The sequence below is a fragment of the Phoenix dactylifera genome, chromosome 1 (genome assembly GCF_009389715.1).
Source record: "Phoenix dactylifera cultivar Barhee BC4 chromosome 1, palm_55x_up_171113_PBpolish2nd_filt_p, whole genome shotgun sequence".
NCBI classification, from domain to species: Eukaryota; Viridiplantae; Streptophyta; class Magnoliopsida; order Arecales; family Arecaceae; genus Phoenix; species Phoenix dactylifera.
The window spans coordinates 14,728,063-14,749,463 of NC_052392.1; the positions used below are offsets into that span (position 1 = coordinate 14,728,063).

At 47.3% G+C, this 21,401-nt stretch overlaps 1 protein-coding gene across 1 annotated transcript in view; it reads right to left on the reverse strand.

Moving 5' to 3' along the window:
* Positions 1-10,050: 10,050 nt before the first annotated feature.
* Positions 10,051-21,401, reverse strand: part of LOC103712757 (auxin transport protein BIG) — a 35,338-nt gene continuing 23,987 nt past the window's right edge. The window contains exons 8-14 of the mRNA XM_008799377.4: positions 16,814-21,376; positions 16,506-16,728; positions 15,819-16,223; positions 15,160-15,303; positions 13,487-14,512; positions 12,126-12,629; positions 10,051-11,024 (exon numbers count right to left, since the gene is read on the reverse strand). Of these exons, the coding sequence (XP_008797599.2) occupies positions 10,197-11,024; positions 12,126-12,629; positions 13,487-14,512; positions 15,160-15,303; positions 15,819-16,223; positions 16,506-16,728; positions 16,814-21,376 (7,693 nt within the window). The 3' untranslated portion in view covers positions 10,051-10,196. The remainder of the gene's footprint in view (positions 11,025-12,125; positions 12,630-13,486; positions 14,513-15,159; positions 15,304-15,818; positions 16,224-16,505; positions 16,729-16,813; positions 21,377-21,401) is intronic.

A 21,401-nucleotide genomic window follows, 5' to 3' on the forward strand; every position in this document is an offset into this window, starting at 1 on the left:
GCGGGATACAGGAGCTCGGCGCAATCCTAGAAAGTATTGTCATTTTCACCGGGATCATGGCCACGACACGGAGGATTGCTTCCAGCTCCGGGATGAGATCGAGGCGCTTATCCGTCGCGGAGTACTCAACCGGTTTGTGCGGAACCGGCGTGAGGAAAGGAGGCCAGTGAAAAATGCCGCACTGCCCGAGAATCCAAATGATAACAGGCCTATCACCGGTACCATCAATGCTATCGGAGGAGGAAGTTCAGCTGAAGATCCAATCGAGAGAAAGACCCCTCTGAAGCGTTCGCGCACCTTCAAAGTCATCTCATTCTCGGACAAGGACTTGGAAGGAGTTGATACTCCTCATGATAACGCTGTGGTCATCTCCATGATTGTAAACAAATTTGATGTAAAACGTGTCCTGGTTGATAATGGAAGCTCGATAAATATTTTGTACTACGATGCCTATCAAAAAATGGAGATGACAGAAACCCAGCTCCGGAGAATGAATGCTCCACTGGTCGAATTTACTGGGGATTCGGTCCCGGTTGAGGGTGAGGTCGGCCTCCTTGTCATGGTCGAGTTTGCTCCCCAAGAAAGTACTGTGAGGATGGATTTTCTTGTGGTCCGCCTATCCTCGGCCTACAACGCCATCCTCGGACGACCAGGGCTAAATGCCCTCCGAGCTGTGGTCTCGACCTATCACCTGCTTATGCGGTTCCCCACCGACTAAGCAATAGGCGAAGTTCGTGGGGATTAGTCAATAGCTAAGCGGTGCTACATGGCAACTCACCAAGCAAAGTAACCACCTAAGGCACCAAGTCGGGGGGAGCTACCGGCCAAGGTGCCAACTCAAACGTCAGATCAGATGCTGCCCATCGAAATCTTGGAAGTGCAGGACGACCCCCGAAAAGGACGGATAGAACCTGGTGAGCTTCTTACCCAGATTTCTTTACAAAAAAATTGCCCAGAGCTAATCGTGCAGGTCGGCTCCGGCCTGAGCTCCCTCGAAAGAAACCGCCTGATTGAGTTCCTTTGGTCCAATAGGGACGTCTTCGCCTGGTCGCCCGCCGACATGCCGGGAATAGACCCTGAGGTCATGATTCACCGACTCCAGGTGAAACCGACCTGCAGACCTGTGCGGCAGAAGAAACGGGGCTCCGCCCCAAAACGACAACAGGCAGCGGTCGAGGAAGTGGACAAACTTCTTGAAGCCGACTTCATCCGGAAGGTCTCCTATCCAGACTGGCTCGCCAACGTGGTCCTCGTGAAGAAAGCTAACGGGAAGTAGCGCATGTGCGTGGACTACACCGACTTGAATAGAGCCTGCCCAAAGGACGGCTTTCCGCTCCCCAGCATTGACCAACTTGTGGACTCCACCTCGGGACACCAATTACTGACCTTCATGGACGCCTTCTCAAGATACAATTAAATCCGAATGGCGCCAGAAGATGAGGAAAAGACGGCCTTCATCACCGACAAGGGCATTTATTGTTACAAAGTGATGCCGTTCGGGTTGAAAAATGCTGGAGCAACATATCAAAGGCTGGTCAGCCAAATCTTTAAAAATCAAATAGGCTGAAATATGGAGGTCTATGTGGACGACATGCTGGTAAAAAGCCGAACAGTGGAGGACCATATGGCTGACCTCAACAAGACATTCTCCACACTTAGAAAGTATCGGATGAAGCTCAACCTTGCTAAGTGCGCATTCGGAGTCACCTCGGGCAAATTTCTTGGCTTCTCAGTCACCCAGCGAGGAATCGAAGCAAATCCCGAGAAGATTCGAGCGCTGCAAGAGATAGTGCCACCAAAGACGGTCAAGGAGATATAGCGGCTCATGGGGCTGGTCGCAGCTCTGGGAAGGTTTGTTTTTAGGTCGGCCGAGCGTTGCCTCCCATTCTTCACAATCCTCAAGCGACCGAAGAACTTCTTGTGGTCGGAGGAATGTCAGCAAGCTTTTGAAGAGCTTAGGCACCTCCTTGCTTCCCCTCCATTACTCACAAAACCTCAGCAGGATGAGCTCCTCTATTTGTACCTGGCCGTCTCCCCGGTTGCGGTAAGCTCAGTCCTGGTCCGAGAAGAGAACAAGCTTCAAAGACCAGTATATTATGCCAGCCGGGTCCTGAAGGATGCCGAGACCCGATATTCTAAACTGGAGAAAACAATTTCTGCCCTGGTCATCTCGGCTTGGAGGCTCCGGCCCTACTTCCAGGCCCACACTGTGGTCATACTGACCGACCAGCTTATGAAGCAGATTCTGCAACGCTCGGATCGCGCCGAGAGAATTGCCAAGTGGGCAGTCGAGCTCGGGGAGTTCGACCTCGAATACCGTCCGAGGCCGGCGATCAAAGCCCAAGCGCTCGCCGATTTCATCATGGAGTGCACTTTGCCGGACGATCCCGAGCTCCCACTCATGCCAATGGAGGAGACCCCGAGGCAGTCATGGGTCGTATATGTGGACGGCTCCTCGACCTCGGAGGGTAGCGGAGCAGGTCTTATCCTTACAAGCCCAGATGGGGTAGTTGCGGAGCAGGCCCTACGCCTCGAGTTCCCAGCCTCGAACAATGAGGCGGAGTACGAGGCGCTCGTCGCCGGGCTCAAATTGGCAAAGGAGCTGAAAGCAGAGGACCTGAAGGATTTCAGTGACTCCCAACAGGTCGTAGGCCAGATTCTGGAAGACTTTGAAGTAAGAGAGCCGTCGATGCAAAGATATCTCTAAAAGGTGCGAGACCTCACGTCCACCTTAGGCTCCTTCAATATCCAGCACACTCCCAGAACGGAGAACCTAAGGGCAAACCAACTATCGAAGCTGGCGACTTTCCGCATAAGCGAGCTTCCTAAGGCAACAATGCTCGAATATCTCCAAACGCCTGGTACAGAGGAGCCTGAGCCAACCCTCTGCGTCGACATCGAGCCAAGCTGGATGGACGAGCTCGTCAACTATCTACAAATTGAGGCTCTCCCCAACGATGAGCTCGAGGCTCGCCGAATCAAGCGTCTAGCCTCCTAATACATATTATATAAAGGCAAACTTTACTAAAAATCTTTCACCTCTCCCCTCCTCAGATGTCTCCGCCCGTCAGAGGTGGACTATGCTATGCGAGAGGTTAATGAAGGGATATGCGGAAACCATCTGGAAGGCTGAGCACTGGCCCAAACTTCAAAAGGATGCAACGACTTCGTCCGAAGGTGTGATCGATGCCAACGGAACGCCAACATCCAGCACCGACCTTCGGCCCCGCTGACCTCGATCGGCGCCCCCTGGCCATTCGCCCAAAGGGGGATTGACATCCTGAAGCCATTCCCCTTGGCTACCAGGCAGAGAAAATTTCTGGTCGTTTCCATCGACTGCTTTACCAAATGGGTCGAAGCCGAACCAGTAGCCCGGATCTCCGAGCAGAAGATGCGGGATTTTGTTTGGAAGTCAATAATCTGCAGATTTGGACTCCCCAGCATCCTTATATCTGATAACGGCCGTCAGTTCGACAACATCCATTTCAGAGAATTCTGCTCCGAGCTCGGCATCGATCACCGCTTCACCTTGATAGCCCATCCACAGACGAACGGAGAAACCAAGGTAATAAATCGCACCATCCTCTAGGGGCTCAAGGCTAGGCTCGACCGGTCCAAGGGGCAATAGGTCGAAGACCTCTACAATATCCTCTGGGCCTACAGAACCACATTCCGACTTCCTACCGGCGAGACCCCCTTCAACCTGGCATACGGAACGGAAGCTGTCATCCCTCTAGAAGTTGGACTCCTCTCACCAAGAGTGGAACATTACGACACAACCTCCAACTCCTCCTGACTCAGGGGCAACCTGGACCTCATCGAGGAGACCAGGGAGGCAATCCGAGTTCGTATGGTAAGATATCAACGAAAGACGGTGCAGTACTACAACTCCAGAGTGAAGGCCAAGCTTTTCAAGGCAGGAGATCTTGTCCTCAGGAGAGCAGAAGTTTCTCAGCCCACCGAGCAGGAGAAGCTTGCCCCGAACTGGGAAGGACCTACCGGATCGCGCGAGTCCAGCGGCCCGGAGTATACAAGTTGAAATCTCTTCAGGGGACCCTCATTCCACGAAGCTGGAATTCCGAAAATCTTCGGATGTACTACCAGTAAACCCTTCAGGGGTCTTCGATGATTGGGAATACGATTCTCGTCCCCTTCTCATGTTAATTCATTCACAGTTCTCCTTTAATTATTCTGTGCTCCTCCTGATATTGGGACACTTGTGATCTTCAGAAAACCCGACCAAGCTCGGATGCCTGACCAAGCTCGGATGCCCGACCAAGTTCGGATGCTCCAGCCAAGTCTGGAACGCCTCGCCACGTCGACGTCGAGCTCGGTCTCGATCTCCCTCAAAGACCCCGACCAAGATCGGAATGCCCCGTTGTTCGACAGTGAGCCCAAGCTCCCTCGACCTTAGAAAGCGTCACCAGATCGACAGCGAGCCCAAGCTCCCTCGACCTCGTGCTCAATTCCTCGACTAAAGTCGGGATGCGCCGTTATTCAACAGTGAGCCCAAGCTCCCTCAACCTTGGGAAGCGTCACCAGGTCGACGGCGAGCCCAAGCTTCCTCGACCTCGTGCTCGATACCCCGACTAAGGTTGGGATGCGCCGCTGAGTCGACAGTGAGCCCAAGCTTCCTCGACCTCGGGAAGACATTCAACAACGGGTAGTACCTTCGCGGACCTCCGAGGCCTTCAACAACGGGATAGTACCTTCGCGGACCTCCGAGGCCTTCGATAACGGGGTAGTACCTTTACGGACCTCGGAGGTCTTCGACAACGAGGTAGTACCTTTGCGGACCCCCGAGGCCTTCAACAACGGGGTAGTATCTACGTGGACCCCCTGGCGTGCAGGCGTGCCTAAAGAAGACAATACCTCGTAGGGAACGCAGCATTCTCCCCTGCTCGGCCGGTGCGAGCTATGCTGTTGCGCAAGACTCCGACCAAAGCGCCATCCCTACAACAGATAACACCACCTGCGGAAGCGGACTACAGGCCGAGGAACGCCCCTAAAGGCCAATCACAGAGCGGAGTCACTTACCTCTATTTGAGATGCCCGGCTCCGATGGTGCAAGAGGTATAACCCTACCCAACACCTATGTCATCGCATTTATTTTCTTATATTACAAGACGGTCGGCAAAACCCCGACTAAGCTCGGAACCCCCCGACCAAGGTCGGGATGCTCTCCTGAATCAACCATAAGTCGAGGTTCCTTTAACCCCGTGCGTACCCTCCTCACTACCAATCTCCAGTTCAATCTTCACTTGTTCCGGGCCCCTCTGAATGAGGGCCCGGCCGAGTCCAAACGTCGATTTAAGCCGAGACGGCCTGTAACGACGACCTCGAGCTCTGCCCGATGATACTTTGGCCGAGCCCGGAGGTGCCAAGTCACTCATCGTAAGTTCCGATTCTACTTGCTGACACTCTGACCGAGTTAGAGATCAAAAGGCACGAAAGCCCCAACGGTAGCCCGACCTCGGTCTACGATCTCTTCGGGGCCCGACCCTAAAGCTTTGGCAAGCTTGTTCTGGAAGCCGAGCCCTACGACTTGGCCAAATTTTCTAGAAGGTAAATCTAAATACCTAGCAGGATCTCTTCGGAGCCCGACCTTAAAGCTTTGGCAAGCTTATCCTGGAAGCCGAGCCCGAGAATTTGGCCAAATTTTCCAAAGGGTAAACCTAAAGGCTTAGTGGAACTTCTTCGGAGCCCAAGCTCAAAGATTTAGCGAGTTTTCCTAAAGTCTAAACCCGGAGCCTTAACGCGATCCCTATCAGAGCTAAGCCTGACAATTTAGCGAATGCTACCAGAATCTAAGTCTATGAATTTAGCCGAGCTTGAAGACTTGGAGAAATTCGTGGGAGGGAAATTCAACTTAAGCAGCCAAGGTAAAAGTTTACCTACTATGCAAAGAAGAGACAAGCACAAATTTAGAAAAAGAAAGTTCTTCATTAATAAAGGCCTAAAGGCCGAGTACAAAATTGAGGTTCGGCCGTATTCAAGGGCCGAACTCGCTTACAAAAAGGGAAAACAAAAAGAGAAGGCTAAGTCCTAGGGAGCAGCAGCTGCATCAGCATCGACCTCAGGGTCATCCACGATGATCACTCGAGGGTCCTCGGCAGGAATTGGCTCGGGACACTCCGCAGCGGCCTCAGATGGGGCTTCGCCAGTGGCCTCGGGAACGCACTCGGCAACTTCCCCAAGGGGAGTCTCTTGGGCCGCTTGCTCGGCCGCATCAATCTCGGCCTCGGCGACCTCCTCCTCGGCCTCAAGGGTTGCGGGAAGATCGAACTTGCTCTCTTCGCCGATCCCCGATCTAGGCCGAATACCCCCGAGGTCGAGCTGGAGACAGAACCTGTGCATCTGCCTTCAAAAATTTTCGAAGCCGCGAAGAAACCCATCCACGGCCTCCTCCAACATGTCGCGGAACTCCTCCGACTCCTTGAAGAGTTCCACTGCATTCTGAGCCTTCTCCAGCGCCCTCTTCTCTCGAGCCTCGAGCTGCTCGACTTTTAGGCGGAGAACCTCGCCCTCGTATTTGTGGCTGGCGGCCTCGGCACGAGCCTTGGCCAGACGCGCCTCAAAGGCACGCTACTCTGACCGCGCCAAAGTGTGTGCAGCCCTCTCCTCCTCGATTTGATCGACTGCCGATCGCCGCTCGGCCTCGGCAGCCTCCATCCGCGCGATGGCCTCCGCCCACGCGGTCTCAGAGTCGGCGAGCCTCTTCTCGGCCATCTCCAGCTGCCTTTGGAATCGCCGAGCCTCATTCTGGCATCCCGAGGCTATGAATACCAGTGTATTGATCTCGTGGAGATGCTGCAGGAAAAGCAACGATAAGTAAAAGTGGAGAAAATGCCGATAACCATAGCAAAAAATGAGAAGGCGACTTACCCGGACAACATTATAGTATGTCTGATCGACAATATCCCCGAGCTTGATGGCTTCGAACTCGGCCCGATCAGCTGGGAGTAATGCACGACGAAATACCTCGTGCGTGACATCGCTATCGTGGAGGACCGAACTGCCATGACGAATGGGAGACTCCGGGTTGCCAGATCCCCTCCCGGAGCGACCTCCGACCCCCGACGAACTCGGCCCGCCCGGGTTCACAACGGCGGGGCGGGACGTGCTCGGGACCCCGAGGCCTCTGCTCGGCTCGGGGCCCGAGCGCCGCAGACGGACGACTGGTCGGCCTGCCCATTGAGAGATAGGGGCGGGGCAAGCTGGTGGCGCCGAGTCCGACGCCCCCCCGGAACCCGAGCTCGCGTGCTCGGGGACTGGGACTTCCCGGACAGATCCGGATATTCCGTCCCCAGAGCCCCTCGCCTCGGCAGGACCAGAAGTTGAGGCCGACCTGGTCTTCTTCCTGGGCTCGGGAAGAGCCCCGCTCCACCCTCCTCTTAAGTCGGGAGAAAAGCGCGGTGTTGCTCGTCACCATGTTGGGAACGTCTGAAAAGAAGAAAAATTTCTAAGTGTTAGATCAACGCTAAAAAAAAAGAAAGAAGCAAATAAGACAAAAAATAGCAAAATGAAGAAGGAGCAGGCTCTTACCCTCGGGGTGCGCCGAGCTCAAGCCGACGTTCACCAAAGCCTCCTCGCTCAGGAGGCCGGTCAGAAGGATATCGCCCCCGAGGCCGCGTAGAGCATCAAATGCCCTCTGCTCGTCCGCCGAGAGCTCGGTGAGCCGGTTGAGGGCCTTCAGCCGGGGATGCCCCCATCTCGGGTCAAATCCCCACGAAAGCTCGGAGGAGAGGAAGAAAAACCTCCCCTTTCACTCATGAATAGAGGAAGGGGCACTTCGGAAGAATGACATACCGCTCCGAAAAGCAAAGTAAAGCCACTCCCCGTTCGCTGGGTTCGACTTCAATAAGAAACACTGGCGGAAAACACCTATCAGGGTCGGTATCCCGTGCGCAAGGCAAAGGGATATGAACCCGATGATGGTCCTCCATGAGTTCGGAGTGAGTTGTGCTGGGACGAGCTGGTACTCCACCAGCAACTTGTTCACGAACTCGTGAAGAGGAAATCGCAGGCCGGCCCAGAGCATCTCAACGTACACTCCGATCCGATCTGGAGGAGGCCTCGTCACCCGGTCCTCCAACCCTATAGGCTCAAGATAAAACCCGTGCCGGAAAAAGAACCGGGAACGGACCAGCTCTAGTTCCTCCTCAGTCAAGCTAGACTCGACCTCATTCGGACCACGACCCATTTCAAAAAGAAAGGCGGAGAAGAAAACAAAGGATGAAGGAGAAAAAAGAAGAAGAAGAAGAAGGGGAATCTCCGAGCCAACGTGGGAAAATGACCTACGGAGGAGTCGCCAGAAATCGCCTCAGGGCACCGTCGGGAAGGCTCGGTTACTGCTGAGAAAGAAGAAAAGAAACGGAGGAAGAAGGGGAGCAGCAACAACAAACGGCCAAGCAAGACCTTTCTAGGGCTAAGCCAAGGGGTTTATATAGACCCTCCCGACGGTCCAGATCGGCGGGACTGGATCCCGCCTTCTATCCAGATCGTGCCACATGTCGACTCCAAAAACCGAAACGACATATTTAATCTGGATCGATGCTTCGAATACAGAATCAAAGCAGCGTCCCATCGGATCCCGGAGCCCCATCATGAGCCCACCACGCGAGGCGGCCTCGAAGGGCGAAAGGGCGTCGCCCCATCTCCTCTCATTAAAGGTGCCCCAAAGCGCGCGGAATGCCGGAATAATTTAAGGTTCCCTGGCCCCCACCAATACAATAAAGGCAACTACTTCCCAGCTCGAACTTGGAAGCCGGGGTAGTGTTGGGGAAAAATAAATTGCTCCGAAGCACATCAATGCGTTGCTGGCACGTGACCTGAAGACGCCCGGCTTCAGAGACGCTCGACCTGGAGGCGCCCGGCTTCAGAGGCGCCCGACCTCAGAGCTCCCGACCTGGCGCCCGACCAGGCGCTCAACCTCGAGACGTCCGACCCGGGCACCCGACCTCAACATTCTCGACCTCGAAAACCCGGTCTCACCATCCACCCGCCGCGATCACATCCTTCTGCAGGTCGACCAGGGACCACGCCCTACTACCGCTGTCAACAATCAATGCGCATGACCTCTGCTGATCTCCGACTCACTCAACAATCAATACGCATGGCCTCTGCTGATCTCCGGCTCACTCAACAATTAATGCGCATGCTATCTACAAATCTCAAGCCCTCCATGGCAAACAGCTGACCCGCTCGACTATATCCGATCAACCACGACGACTCATTGGCTCCGGCCTGATCTCTTACGGCAATGCATTAATTCACACGTTCGTGCATTAATTCATACGACATGCTCAATCATGACGGTAACCCGTTCGCCCCGTCACATCACAGATAATTATGTACCCCTCTATAAAAGAGGAACCCCTCCATCTTAGAGAGGGTTGGACTCTGAAACTCGAAAGATATTCTTCCTCTTCCCCCATACATTTGCTCCCTCTGACTTAGGCATCGGAAGGCCGACGCCAGAAACCCCAACCACCGGCTTTTTGCAGATCCCCCAGAAGACGCCGAACCCCAACCACCGGCTTTTTGCAGATCTCCCAGAGGACGCCGCCCGCCGACGGACCGCCACCCCCTATCCCACACCGGAGCTCCTCCTTCTCAGCCGACGGCCGCCTCCGGATCCAATTTCCAGCAACATATGTATATATAACATTTGACACTCAAATTCTGCCCAATAAAATCGATCTCAGCGGAACGGTCCCGCATATATTATAATACACGAGCAAGTTTTCAAATAATGGATTTCTGCAGTATCATCGCTATTTTCATTTTTGCTACCTGGCACCCTTCTTTTCTTTGTCCCAGTTCATGGTACCTAAACTCCTTTCACATCCAACATATTGGAGAAAACATGGACCCCGTACATCCTCCAAGCCGGCTAAGCTTTGCACCTGCCGGCCGGAGAACTTGTTATTAAGACCTCGTACATTCCACAAATAGAATAATCTCGCAGAGCACACAAGTGAAACATTTTGAAGAAAATCCAAAACAAAACTCGGACGATCTGCCGGTACGGATCAATTGCTCATGGAGTGAAAAGGAAAAGAGATTTTACTAGCGATCAAAAGATTTTCATTCAGCACATGTTACAAGGCATCTGTTCATGCCTTCACAGCATATGAGCATCATCAGGCAACAGAGGATAATGATTTCGAACATTGCATCACCATCGTCCATCCTCAGCTTTTCCCAGCAAGAACTGCTGCATGAACAAAGTCCTCGCACCGGGAAAACCCGCCTGACAGGGCATCTCCCAACACCCCCATAACATCGAATGCCTCCTGCAGATCGGCAGCTGAAGTCATGTCCTCAAGCCATGAGAGCATCTCCTTCGAGAATCCCACCATTTCCTTCATGTTCACCAGCCTCTCCTTCATCACAATCTCCCACCTCTCCAAACCACTCCCGCTGCCCCCTTCATCTCCTCCTGATGACCCCTTTGAACTTGCCCCACTCGATGCCTTGTTTACCTTGAAAAATCGCTGCAGCTGCTCAATCAAACCAGTGTAAACAAGCATTGGCTGGACGATGGCGAAGAGTTTCTTGTTGTCATTAAGATCTGTCGAGGATCCTTCATCTGATTTGACAGCACTAGCAGATGATTCTGAGGACAATCGGAGGGTCGACCGGCCATGCTTGTGCTGCATAAAGGCATGGTATATGCCCCTCTGCAAGAAAGTAGGGCGGTGCTGCAACCAGTCCTCATATGACTCGGAGAGGAGAGAATTAACCATCATGAACTGGACAGTCTCCTCAGAGCCAGCAGAACGAGCCCCGGGAAGAGAGGATGAAAGCCTACTGGGAGAATCATAAGCGGGAGAAGCATTAGATAAGTATGCAGCTACTGACTTTGCCATGGCTCGGCGCTGCTGTTGGTTCGGGCTTCCTTGGTCGAGTAGGAAAGAAGCCATCTGGATCATGAAAGGGAGGAAGCGGAAGTTGCTCTCCCTCCCCCCACCTTTGCAGTCTGTGCTGAAAGAAGCACGCGTTGCAAACCGAGCTAACATCTGCATGAAGCAATATATTAGCACATAAAAGATAGTTTAGCCACCATATGCATTTGTTTCTCCATGAGAAATGATCACCATAAGACATTCCGACTGCATAAGTGCACTCATGACATTCAAATCTATCAACTGCTTAGTTCAGAACATTCAAGTATCATATTGAGATCTAACATGCCTATAGGAACATTTCAGGGCGTGCACCTCTATATTGGTAATGTGTCATATGATGAAGGCCAAACAGTTGGTTTTCATAGCTGGAAAACAAATTGCATGATCCAACAAGCATTATTAATAGCAGGGTAAGCGTCCAATCAAACATATCTTTATAGACACACCAAAGAAAGTCCAACTTGCAAAAGAGAGAGAGAGACTTTGTCGGCAACAAACATTTACTAAATGAGTTCAGCTATGATGACAATAACAATATCAATAATAATGACATTGAAGTGTAAGTAAAATATTGAAAACTGGAAAAGTAATAACAATCATTACAATGAGCAAAACAGCAATAAGATCTCGACCAGCGATGGACTCTTGATGTCATTAATTCTGGCCTTAATGACATGTCATGAGAAATGTATGGTGCAACACAAGCAGTAGCTAAAGTCCTACCCTCCTAATTACATGTTTGAAATTATCTAATAGAAGCCTAGACATGAATTATGCCAACCACATATAGCTTGAGCAATCTCATTTATGTTTCCACAATTCAAGAAGCAAGCTGCATCAACTGGCTTGCTTCAACAGGGAGAGCTCTGTGTATGTGTGTGTGAGAGAGTGAGCGTGTCTGTCTGTGTGCGTGTCTCTGTGTGTCTGTAGAGAGAGCAAATAAAGAGCAATCACTGAGACTGGTATCAAGTTTAGATCTAGGGGTAGTAGTGCATCAAGTTTAGATCTAGGGGTAGTAATGCATCATCTACAATTCAACCATTTGTTTGTTATGGCACTCACAACCAGTGATATCTTCTGCTTTTCATCAAATTGTGAACAACTATCCATAAAATGATGGGTGACCTAACTACACATTATAGACCAATTTGACATCTCTCAAAGCCAGGTTGCAAAACACAATAAAATGAAAGAACAGAGAAATTGTCATACCAAGACAATGTCATAAGTCAGTAGTCGGAGTCGGCTGCCGTCAGCACGACCAAGGGCATTCAGGTTGTCCCAGTACTGATCGACACAGCGAACGTATTGTGCAAGAGGAACAGATGGGCCCCTCAAGGGGAAGATGCAATTACACAAGGTTTCATTATTCCTCAATGTAGCTCCTTCCCATTCCTTTTTGGGATTTTTCAGTGCAGCATCTGCTCGTTTGGCCTCCTGATGGCACTGGAAATGTATGATGTTAAAATGACTGACAGTTGTGTAAACACAGTCCCCGCGGACACTTCCTGAATTTGTTGGACCTAGATTCACCCGCTTGCTATAAGAGTAGACACCTAACATGTCATTGGGCCTCAGAGTATACCCCTCTCGGCATACCATGCAAGCCAGCCCATCTTCCTCTTCTTCTACATCTTCCAAACCTTCAATGGCAGGTTGGGCAACAACAATACGCTCACCACCATCTGAAGCAAATTCTTGTCGCATTCCAAGACCCTACAAGAGAAGCAGAACACAGAAAACAGACTGACTTTATGCACAGAATTAATTAGAAGGACCCATTGCATTAATTATATAACTTGCATTTGTGGTAGGAATAACTTATGCTAGCATGATTAAGACTCCAATCAGTATACCCTTGAGTAATCAATTATTTGTGGTGGTAAAAATGGATATTCCAGGTGTTGTCCCAGCTAAAACAAAATCTTAGAAGATTTAATCAAAAAATGAAAATATAATTTACCAAACAACTGCCCTTTTCTTATAAATCATCCATACTAATTATGATTTGCATCCAACAGTTATCAAATTGAATTGGGAAAAAAAAGGTATAACATGGCATCCCATTTCCTCAGCAGGGGGGAGAAAACAAAAACTGAATTCCCGGTAAGTATAAATTGCATTGCCATTTTCAAGATAGCCAAACCAACAAAGCGCAACTATTTAACTTCAAAAGGGAGCAAAGTTTCAATTTATGGAGAACAACAGTTGTTGCAACAAGCTTCTTTCCTGCTATAAAATATTATACTACTATGGCATTTAAAGGTGATTGGTTTTCAAAGAAACACAGAAAAACTTGAAAAATAAGAATGGAACCAGCATTGCAACACATAATTGCTCCACCCTTCCACCAACTTGTGTACCCATTTTTTTTGGTAGACTATACCATTTTCTTTCTCACTTATATGAGATAAATCTTCACTCTAATGCATATTGCATTATCACACTTAAAACTATATATTATTTCCTATCACATTATCTAAATACTAAAAAATCACGCAATTATACAATATTGCAAGTTACTTACCATCAGGAAAACACTTTATAGAAGGGGTAAAATAATAAAAATTTACCTGCAGTAACTCTTCTCTTTTCCTCAGAGCACGACGGCGCATCTCATCCCTAGTAGCATGTCGCAACTTGGATATTTTCTCCCCAAGGAAACCATCCCCATTACTCTCCTTGTCAGCCAGTGTGTCCAACAGGTTCTCTGCTCTTGCACCTATCTCATTTTCTCCTGACACACCCTCCAAAGCATGAAGAAGGGGTAAGATTCCTTCCTCATCAATGCATGTTTGTATAGGCAAATGGCCCTTTGAAAGTCCCCTCAGCATCGACAAGATCAATGGAACTGATGGTAGTTTTAAACCAGTTGCCCATTCTGCACTTGACTTGAACCCAGCCTGCCCAGCAACCGAGAAACTCTCTCTCAGGTGCCTCACTGCAGCCTTGGTGATTCCCCTATCAAGAATCATATCCTTCAGCCTCTCCCCACATGAACTTGTCTTTAGTGACTCTGATACTCGAACAAAATTCTCCAAAGCAGATCTTTGCTTATCTGCTTGTTGAGCCACGATTTCATTCTTGGGATTATCCTGATGCTGTTTTTGAAGTTGATCGAATTCACCCCAGTCTTGCAAGTAAGGTTCAAAATGCTGAATAAGTGCTTCCATAGCTGCTGGTTCCCCGTAAGTCAAGTATGGCAATATCCTTGCCACCATCTCATTATTCCGCTGCTGCTTATTTGACTTCTTGGCACCTAAGGGATGGCATAGCCTTTCTAGGAACATGAGAACTATCTTCTTAGCCTGTCCACCAGCACCACTTTCTTCACTAGAAATTGTGAGTACACTTTGAGTAATGCCAATGTCACTCTCATTAGCTTCCATAGTAAGGCTTTCAACAATCAAAAGAATGCCTTCAGCTGGTTCCATGGCATCTATTGTGAAGGCACGTCTTGCTGTCTCAAGCAGCAGCCCTAAAGCTCCTAATTGTAGTAAGGCTCGTCTATTCTCTCGTATCTTGCAGCAATACATGAGAAGGTTAAGTACCGAGCCCAACTCTTCTTGGTTTGACTTCAGCTCATCATCACGTAATCGCTGCAAAAAATATGAAGTTAAGAGCAGAAAACTCAACAAATCATCTAAATAAAACATGTGATAAACTGGTAGCACAATAGAACATTTTCAGCACCAAATACAAATCGAAGAATAAAGAAGAGCTAAGGCCTAGAATATATTGTGAAGCAAGGACCGCAATCTCAGTGCCGGTTTCTATACCGGTAGGTTCAGTCGGTACGGTACGATATGCACCTACATTGAGGCTCCAACCCCCTTTTTTTTCTCACCTTTTATCACAATACTTCCAGATATTGGGCAATATGGGTCGGTACAGTACAGTACGCACCCCAGTTTTGAGCGGTACCAAGCGACATAGGACAATTCTACTCAGTTTGGACCAGCATGGACTAGTTCGATTCATATACCAAACCAAACCTTGGTACCATACCGGTACCTTAACCATACGGTATAGTATGGTCAATACAGGCTGGTATAGGTCGGTACCACAGACCTTAATGTGAAGTATTTCACTGTCATAACTCTTGAGTTCTCCACGAAAGATGCTCAACAAACATATCTAAAGTAGCATTATGAACTTCATAAAATTAAAAACTGAGGCAGGTCCCCTTGAAAATAAGCATAAAGGCAATTCTTTAATCTTGAAACAATAATAATATAGCACATACCTGAATCATGCTTAAAATAACTTCAAGACCTCCACATTCCCGGACAGCGCCCGCTATTGCAAACTCGACTTCAGGATCTTGTGATTCCTCCCTTTCCTCTTCCAGCTCCTTGATCATTGGCTCAGTAGCTTCACCATCTAACCCCTGTCAAAATAAGAACATGTTCGAGCGTCACAACAAGCTAGCATAGCTATAAAAGACTAGGACTAGCTGACCAAAACACATATACAACAGGGACAGCTACGGGTGGGCAGGTGAATGTTCATGCACACACACATACAGAGAGAGAGAGAGCAAACTAAGTGAGACAAAATGTGTATGCACCTTGAGTTGCTTATGCATGTATACCACTGAGCATACAAAAACATTTATGCAAATAATATAGAGATATGAATATACAGGAAAATGAATGTATGTTTACATATGCAAGCAAAGTATCAATTAATACGTGGCATATGGAAACTATATAATGCACAGAGTGCTGGAACAAAAGAAATATTTACATATCTAAAATCAAGTCTTTGAGAACAGATGAAAACCATTATTCTATACTTCTTATGAAAAGTGAGATTTAATTGCACCACATATGGAGCTATTGCTCTATTGAATATAAACAGCAATAATGTTAAAGAAGCAAACTTTCCGATCCCATAATCAACCTGGAGTCGGTAGGTTACAGTCATTGGTGGGTAATCTCTGATTGATGTCGAACCGGCAGAAGATGGTGCACCAGCAGTGGACACAGAATTCTGAGTTTGACTATGATATTTCTTCCATACTTGCTCGTATACTTGAGAGATGCTTAGGTCAAGAGAAATTATATTGCCAGCAACTAGTAACTCCATGCCATAATCATCTTCTAAAAGACCTAACAAGTCCAACTGATGACAAATCTTATTTTTAACATCTCGCATCAGTGGACCAATCTCACTACTGGAATAGGGATTTTTCGTCATGGAACCCCTGATAAACTCTTCCTGAGTGTGTGCCTTGTTGAGAATCAGAAGATAAACAGGCTCCGGCTTTGATGGACATATCATATTGCAGAGTTGTTCCAAAATAAACTGCAGTCAAAATTAAACAAAGTAAGATTTTGACTGAATACATCATCCAGAACCATTGCTTGAAAAAACAAAAGGAAACATTGAATATTTCTCCCCAAAATATGGAACTATGTGAAAATATTCACCATGTAGCAGCATGAATGGAAGGATTACTAGTGCTGGGAATTGAAATGAAAGATAAAATCTTGTATAACATGATTGAGATTGACAGCAAAAAACCTCGCCCAAAAAAAGATCACTCAATAAATATCTTAAACAAATCTGCACTGAGCAATTCCATACCAGAGAGGTCCGTCCCTTTCTCTCCTTGCCATGATTCTGCAGACCAGATATACAAGCACGAATGAATTGCCGCTTATTTTCTGTGCTCTCCAGCAGAAGACCATCTAGAAGTTCTTTCAAAAGCCGATTACAGTCACTTATTAGTTTTGTCTTCTGCACTACAAGACCTCGAATGACAAGAAGAGACTCGAGCACTTCAGACAGCAATTCATCCCGCATGAATCTATCACCAAGCCCAAGAAGACTTAAATAGAGGAAAAGAATCAATGACAGCAGTAAAAGTTTTCAACAGAAAGGAACATGCTTACCTGATTCGAATATTGGGCACCTCAAGAAACTTGCTGAGGAGCTCGATAAGCTTATGAAGGACAAATCCCTGTGATATGTCGATACCGAGGCTTCTCTCTTGTGACTCTAAGTTGCACGCCTCTTGTGTTATCAGCCTACATATAGCAGTCAGGCATCCTCGCACAGTTAAGAAAAGAAGTGCAGCTTCTGAATCTATCATCTTGAAGAATAATTCAAAATATTCTGCTGCACTTTCACCAACAGATAGTGAAGCCGGAAGCAGGGACATGAGTAAGTTTAATAATTGGAACCGTCTAGAAGAATTTGGGGGGCACAGCAAAATAATAAGAGTGCATACTTCTGATCTTATAGACTGTGAGCAAGCACTTAAAATCAACTCTGAGACCCAGGAGCCCAAAGCAAATGTAGAAAAGTCACTCTTAGCTGTTTTTCTACAAGCACGACGTTTCCATTTAAGAGCATATTTTAGTGCCAGATAGTCAAATTTCTGTGAATCATGGCGAGCCCTCTGTGCAGTACCTTTAACTGCCTGTGAGACTTTGTACTGCCTTCTAACAAAATCAAGATATGACGCGCCCTTTTCCCACTCAGTATAGCTCAAAAGTGGAATGTCCTGACCCTTCCGACTACCATCCCAATGCTTTTCTGTCATCTCTGTTGGAGTTTTACTAGCACTTGGAAGGCAATTTGAAGTTACGGATGGATTTATGCCATGGTCATTCTTTGATTGCAATACAGAAGTAGATTTTCCAACACCTTGTTCTTTATCTGCAGCATCAGATCTGGGAGGGGTGCATGCTTGAGATATGATCCTCAAACAAGGAAGAATGATGTGCTCTGAAATGGCTGGGTGCTTTGCTCCGAGTTTGATAGAAGAGAACAACAGCTGAAAAGCAACGCGTAGCCTGGCTTCCCACAACTCATCGACCACAGCACATGTCTCCGAAAGTAACAATAGCTCTTCTCGTGTTGCGAGTGCAATGTCCATGGAACGATGGTGTTCAAGGCAATACATGACTTTCTTCTGTACTAATGTATTCAATTCAGCCACTGCATCTGCATCGCCCTCAGAGAAAGCACAAAGAACAGCCCTCGCCTGAAGACGAGCTGTTTTAGGGCCCTGATGAATATTATTTTCAAACAACTCAGATAAGATGCCAGCAGCTACAAGTTGTTTTTTACAGTGTGTATATTTTGACAGCACCTGTAACAATTCTAAACATTGTGTGACAAACATAGTAGCACAGCCATAACAATTATTTGGTGATCTTGGAACGGCAAATTCTGATGAAGCCACTGCGCCATCAGAATTTTTTTGATGCAGATAAGTCATCAGCACCCGCCGAAGTCCTTGCAATGTCTGGACACTTTTACTGACAGACTCAAAAGCTGCTTTACATTTCTCACCATACAGCACACCAAGAAGTGCAATTTTGCGATTTATCTTGAATGAAGGCCCAGGCAAAGACACCATCATTTGCTGAACTGTATCCTTCTGCTGTGAATCAATTTCGTGTTCACCTATGCTTGATACAAGTTTAAGCAGAGGCTTCTTGAATCCTAACAGTTGCTGATATCGCCTATGAGCATTTTCTGATTCTGACTCAATCGCTGCCAATCCTTTCTTCATATCCTCATCATTTTCCATGTTATCAAACGAAAAACTAGGCTTTGCCATGAAATTGAACTCAAAACGGCCATATTTGCTGTATCCACACTCATTGCATAGAAAAGAATCCAGATTTTCATAATTAATATTTCGACACTGTCTGCACTGGTATGCATTTTCATGGCAATTGCTACAGATGCCATGCTTATCAGTAACGGACCTGCTACACCGGGGGCACTGCAACGACTCAAGAGAAGAAGCTTGTAAATTTTCATAGAAGGAATCCAGCTCAATCATGAAATTGCATGCAGTAATCGGAATGGCAAATTCAACTTTCAGCTCTGTCTGGTTAAAAGCAAGATGACAACTCTTTGCACGCTTCCACAACGACCAATTATTCTTCAACTCTGACAAGTCAACTACAGGCCTGTTGTTGTAATACAAGTTCAGAATTTTTACTGCTTTTGATTTACGAGCATCATGAATATTCATTGTAACTGACTGGATGGTATAGCTTCCAGTGCATTTTACTATTATGCGGTTGTCAGTAAACTTTGTCTCAGATTTCAAGCTTTCGAGTTTCATCCTGGTGTAAGGCACCTCTGGACAGCTACAAGTCACACAGGGCTCATTTTCCAGATAGTAACCATCAAATTCTACAAGACCACTTAAAGTGTTATATATGCGAGAATTTGGATGATTTGCCAAAAGCTCATTTTGTGAATGAAGAGTCTCAAATATGCAGGTTATTACATCAGGCGTCAAGCATTTGCTCACAAGCCCTGACTCATGTTGCTTCATCCCGCTATCAGGTATCTTACCTAACAGCCAGGTCATGAGCTCAGTATATTCCACAATGTTCTGGCCATGCGTAGGTAAGGATTTCACTTTCTGCAAGAGAGCAGACAGCATGGCCTCCTTGAATGACTGTTTTCCATGATGCCAAATGCCAAATAGTACACACTTAGCTTCATGGCGCACACTTGCTGAATTCCATTCCAATAAGAAAGAATCGACAAAACGCCTTAGAACACAGCCATCCTTGTCACTGAAGATATCAACAGCTTGCTCCATATCCAGGCAAGATTTCTCTGAACCACTATCTCCTTCTTCCCCTTTTCTCTTCTTCTTTGAATCTGCAGGTTGCAGCCCATTTCTATTAGAAGCTCCTGCATCACCACCTTCTGGTCTTTGTGTTGAATGACCCATGTCTTTTCCAGTGTAAAAGGCCAAATTCAAAAGCTTGAGAGTCTGAATTACAGATTCTTCACCAAAGTAAAATATCCCATTCATCAAAAAGGGCAAAAGGTCCGTGTGCTTTAAGCAGTACTTTTGCCAATTCCTTGGTCTGGCTCCAGCCACTTCAGAAATTGCAGACAAGCACTTTACAAGTTTTACACTCTTTTCATATGGCACAGGATTGTGAAAACCTCCAGATTTATTTACAAGATTGTGTAGCTTCTTCACTTCACTTGAGAACTGCCACGAATCTCTGACACTGTAGTAATGAGTCTTGCTACCGCACAGATGAAGGAAGAGCCTTCTAGCATACCTTCGGATGAATGTTGTCTGTGGGTTGCTGATATAGCTGCAGAGAACATCTTGAAAACCATCCAGCTTCAGATCCTTACCAACACATGTCTTGTATGTTTTATCCTTTTCCAACAACTTGTCCTGCTTTTCTGGGCGAACCAAACTATACACCAGCCGGAAAGTGTTCTCCAACAAGAGCTTGTGGTAATCCATGAATATATCTGAGCGGTGAGCTTTAGCATAAGAATCTGAAAAGAAAGGAGAGAAGTTTCCAGCAGGTAGGTCTCTTCTAACTGTCAAAAGTGAACCACAACCAGAACCAGCTGATAAACCACTTTCAACACTTGCTGATGAGGATTTGAAAATGTGAACAAGCTGTTGCAATATGTCCATTAGATAGTTCAGAAAAGCTTGTTGTCTTAGGAGGGAACAAGCTCGGACATGCTGGGAGGCAAACTCATTCTTTTCTAGGTCATCAGTGGGGGATGGAGCCGCTGAAGCTGATAGCGGAACTTGAACAAAACCTTTGTCTTGTATTTCTGCAGTGCCACCTGATTTTGGCTGAGAACCATCACTGCCAGGATGGTGCCAGTTTCGAAGCATCAAAGTAAAGAACATGAAGACAAGGATTGCAACTTCTCCAAAAGAAGAACGGGTCTTGGCTGGAAATGGTTTGTTCAGGTTTATCTCATCCAATAACCATTTTACAAATTTTTCCAGGTCCAAGTTTTCAGGTTTAGAGCCATCCATGAAAGGTCCACCCACTGCAGATGATAGTCTATAAAAGAGCTGCATAACAGGAATAGCTCGAACACCAGATGTTGTCTCCATCCATCCCTTAAGCTCACCAATTAAATGATGCAGCAGAAAAGAGTTCACCGCACGCTTTGATGCAGAGATTGAAACTATCCTTTGGTCAGTTCCTGAGCCAGGGAAGTCTCCAGTCTCAGTAGCTTCCAAGACATGAATTGAGGATGGAGAATTCTGCAGGCTCATATCAGTAGCAACCTGCATTAAGCTTGCATCATTCAGCTCATCCATAGGGAAATGAATTTCATGGCCATCACCTCCAAGGGAATCAATTTCAATAGGAATTGCTGACATAGGGTGATCTCTAGAATGCGGTGGAGGAAGCCTATCTGCATCAAGCACTTCATAGCAGGCCTCACATAAATCGAAGTCCGGGCATACATTGCAATGCCATCGGCGGCGAAGTATAGGAACAGTTGAGCAACCATCGCAGCAATATTGTACTGATGATGTAGCAGAATCTTCTTCAATCATGACCTGTGCATTACCACTGGTTGCACCCATATCGGAAGGAACATGTGCTGTTATAGGATTCTCAGCAGCATCATCAGTGGCTAGCATTGTCTGCTTTGGAAAAGGCACTTGAAGCAATCTAGATGATATAGCCAAACTGCATCAACAAAAGAAAAATCACC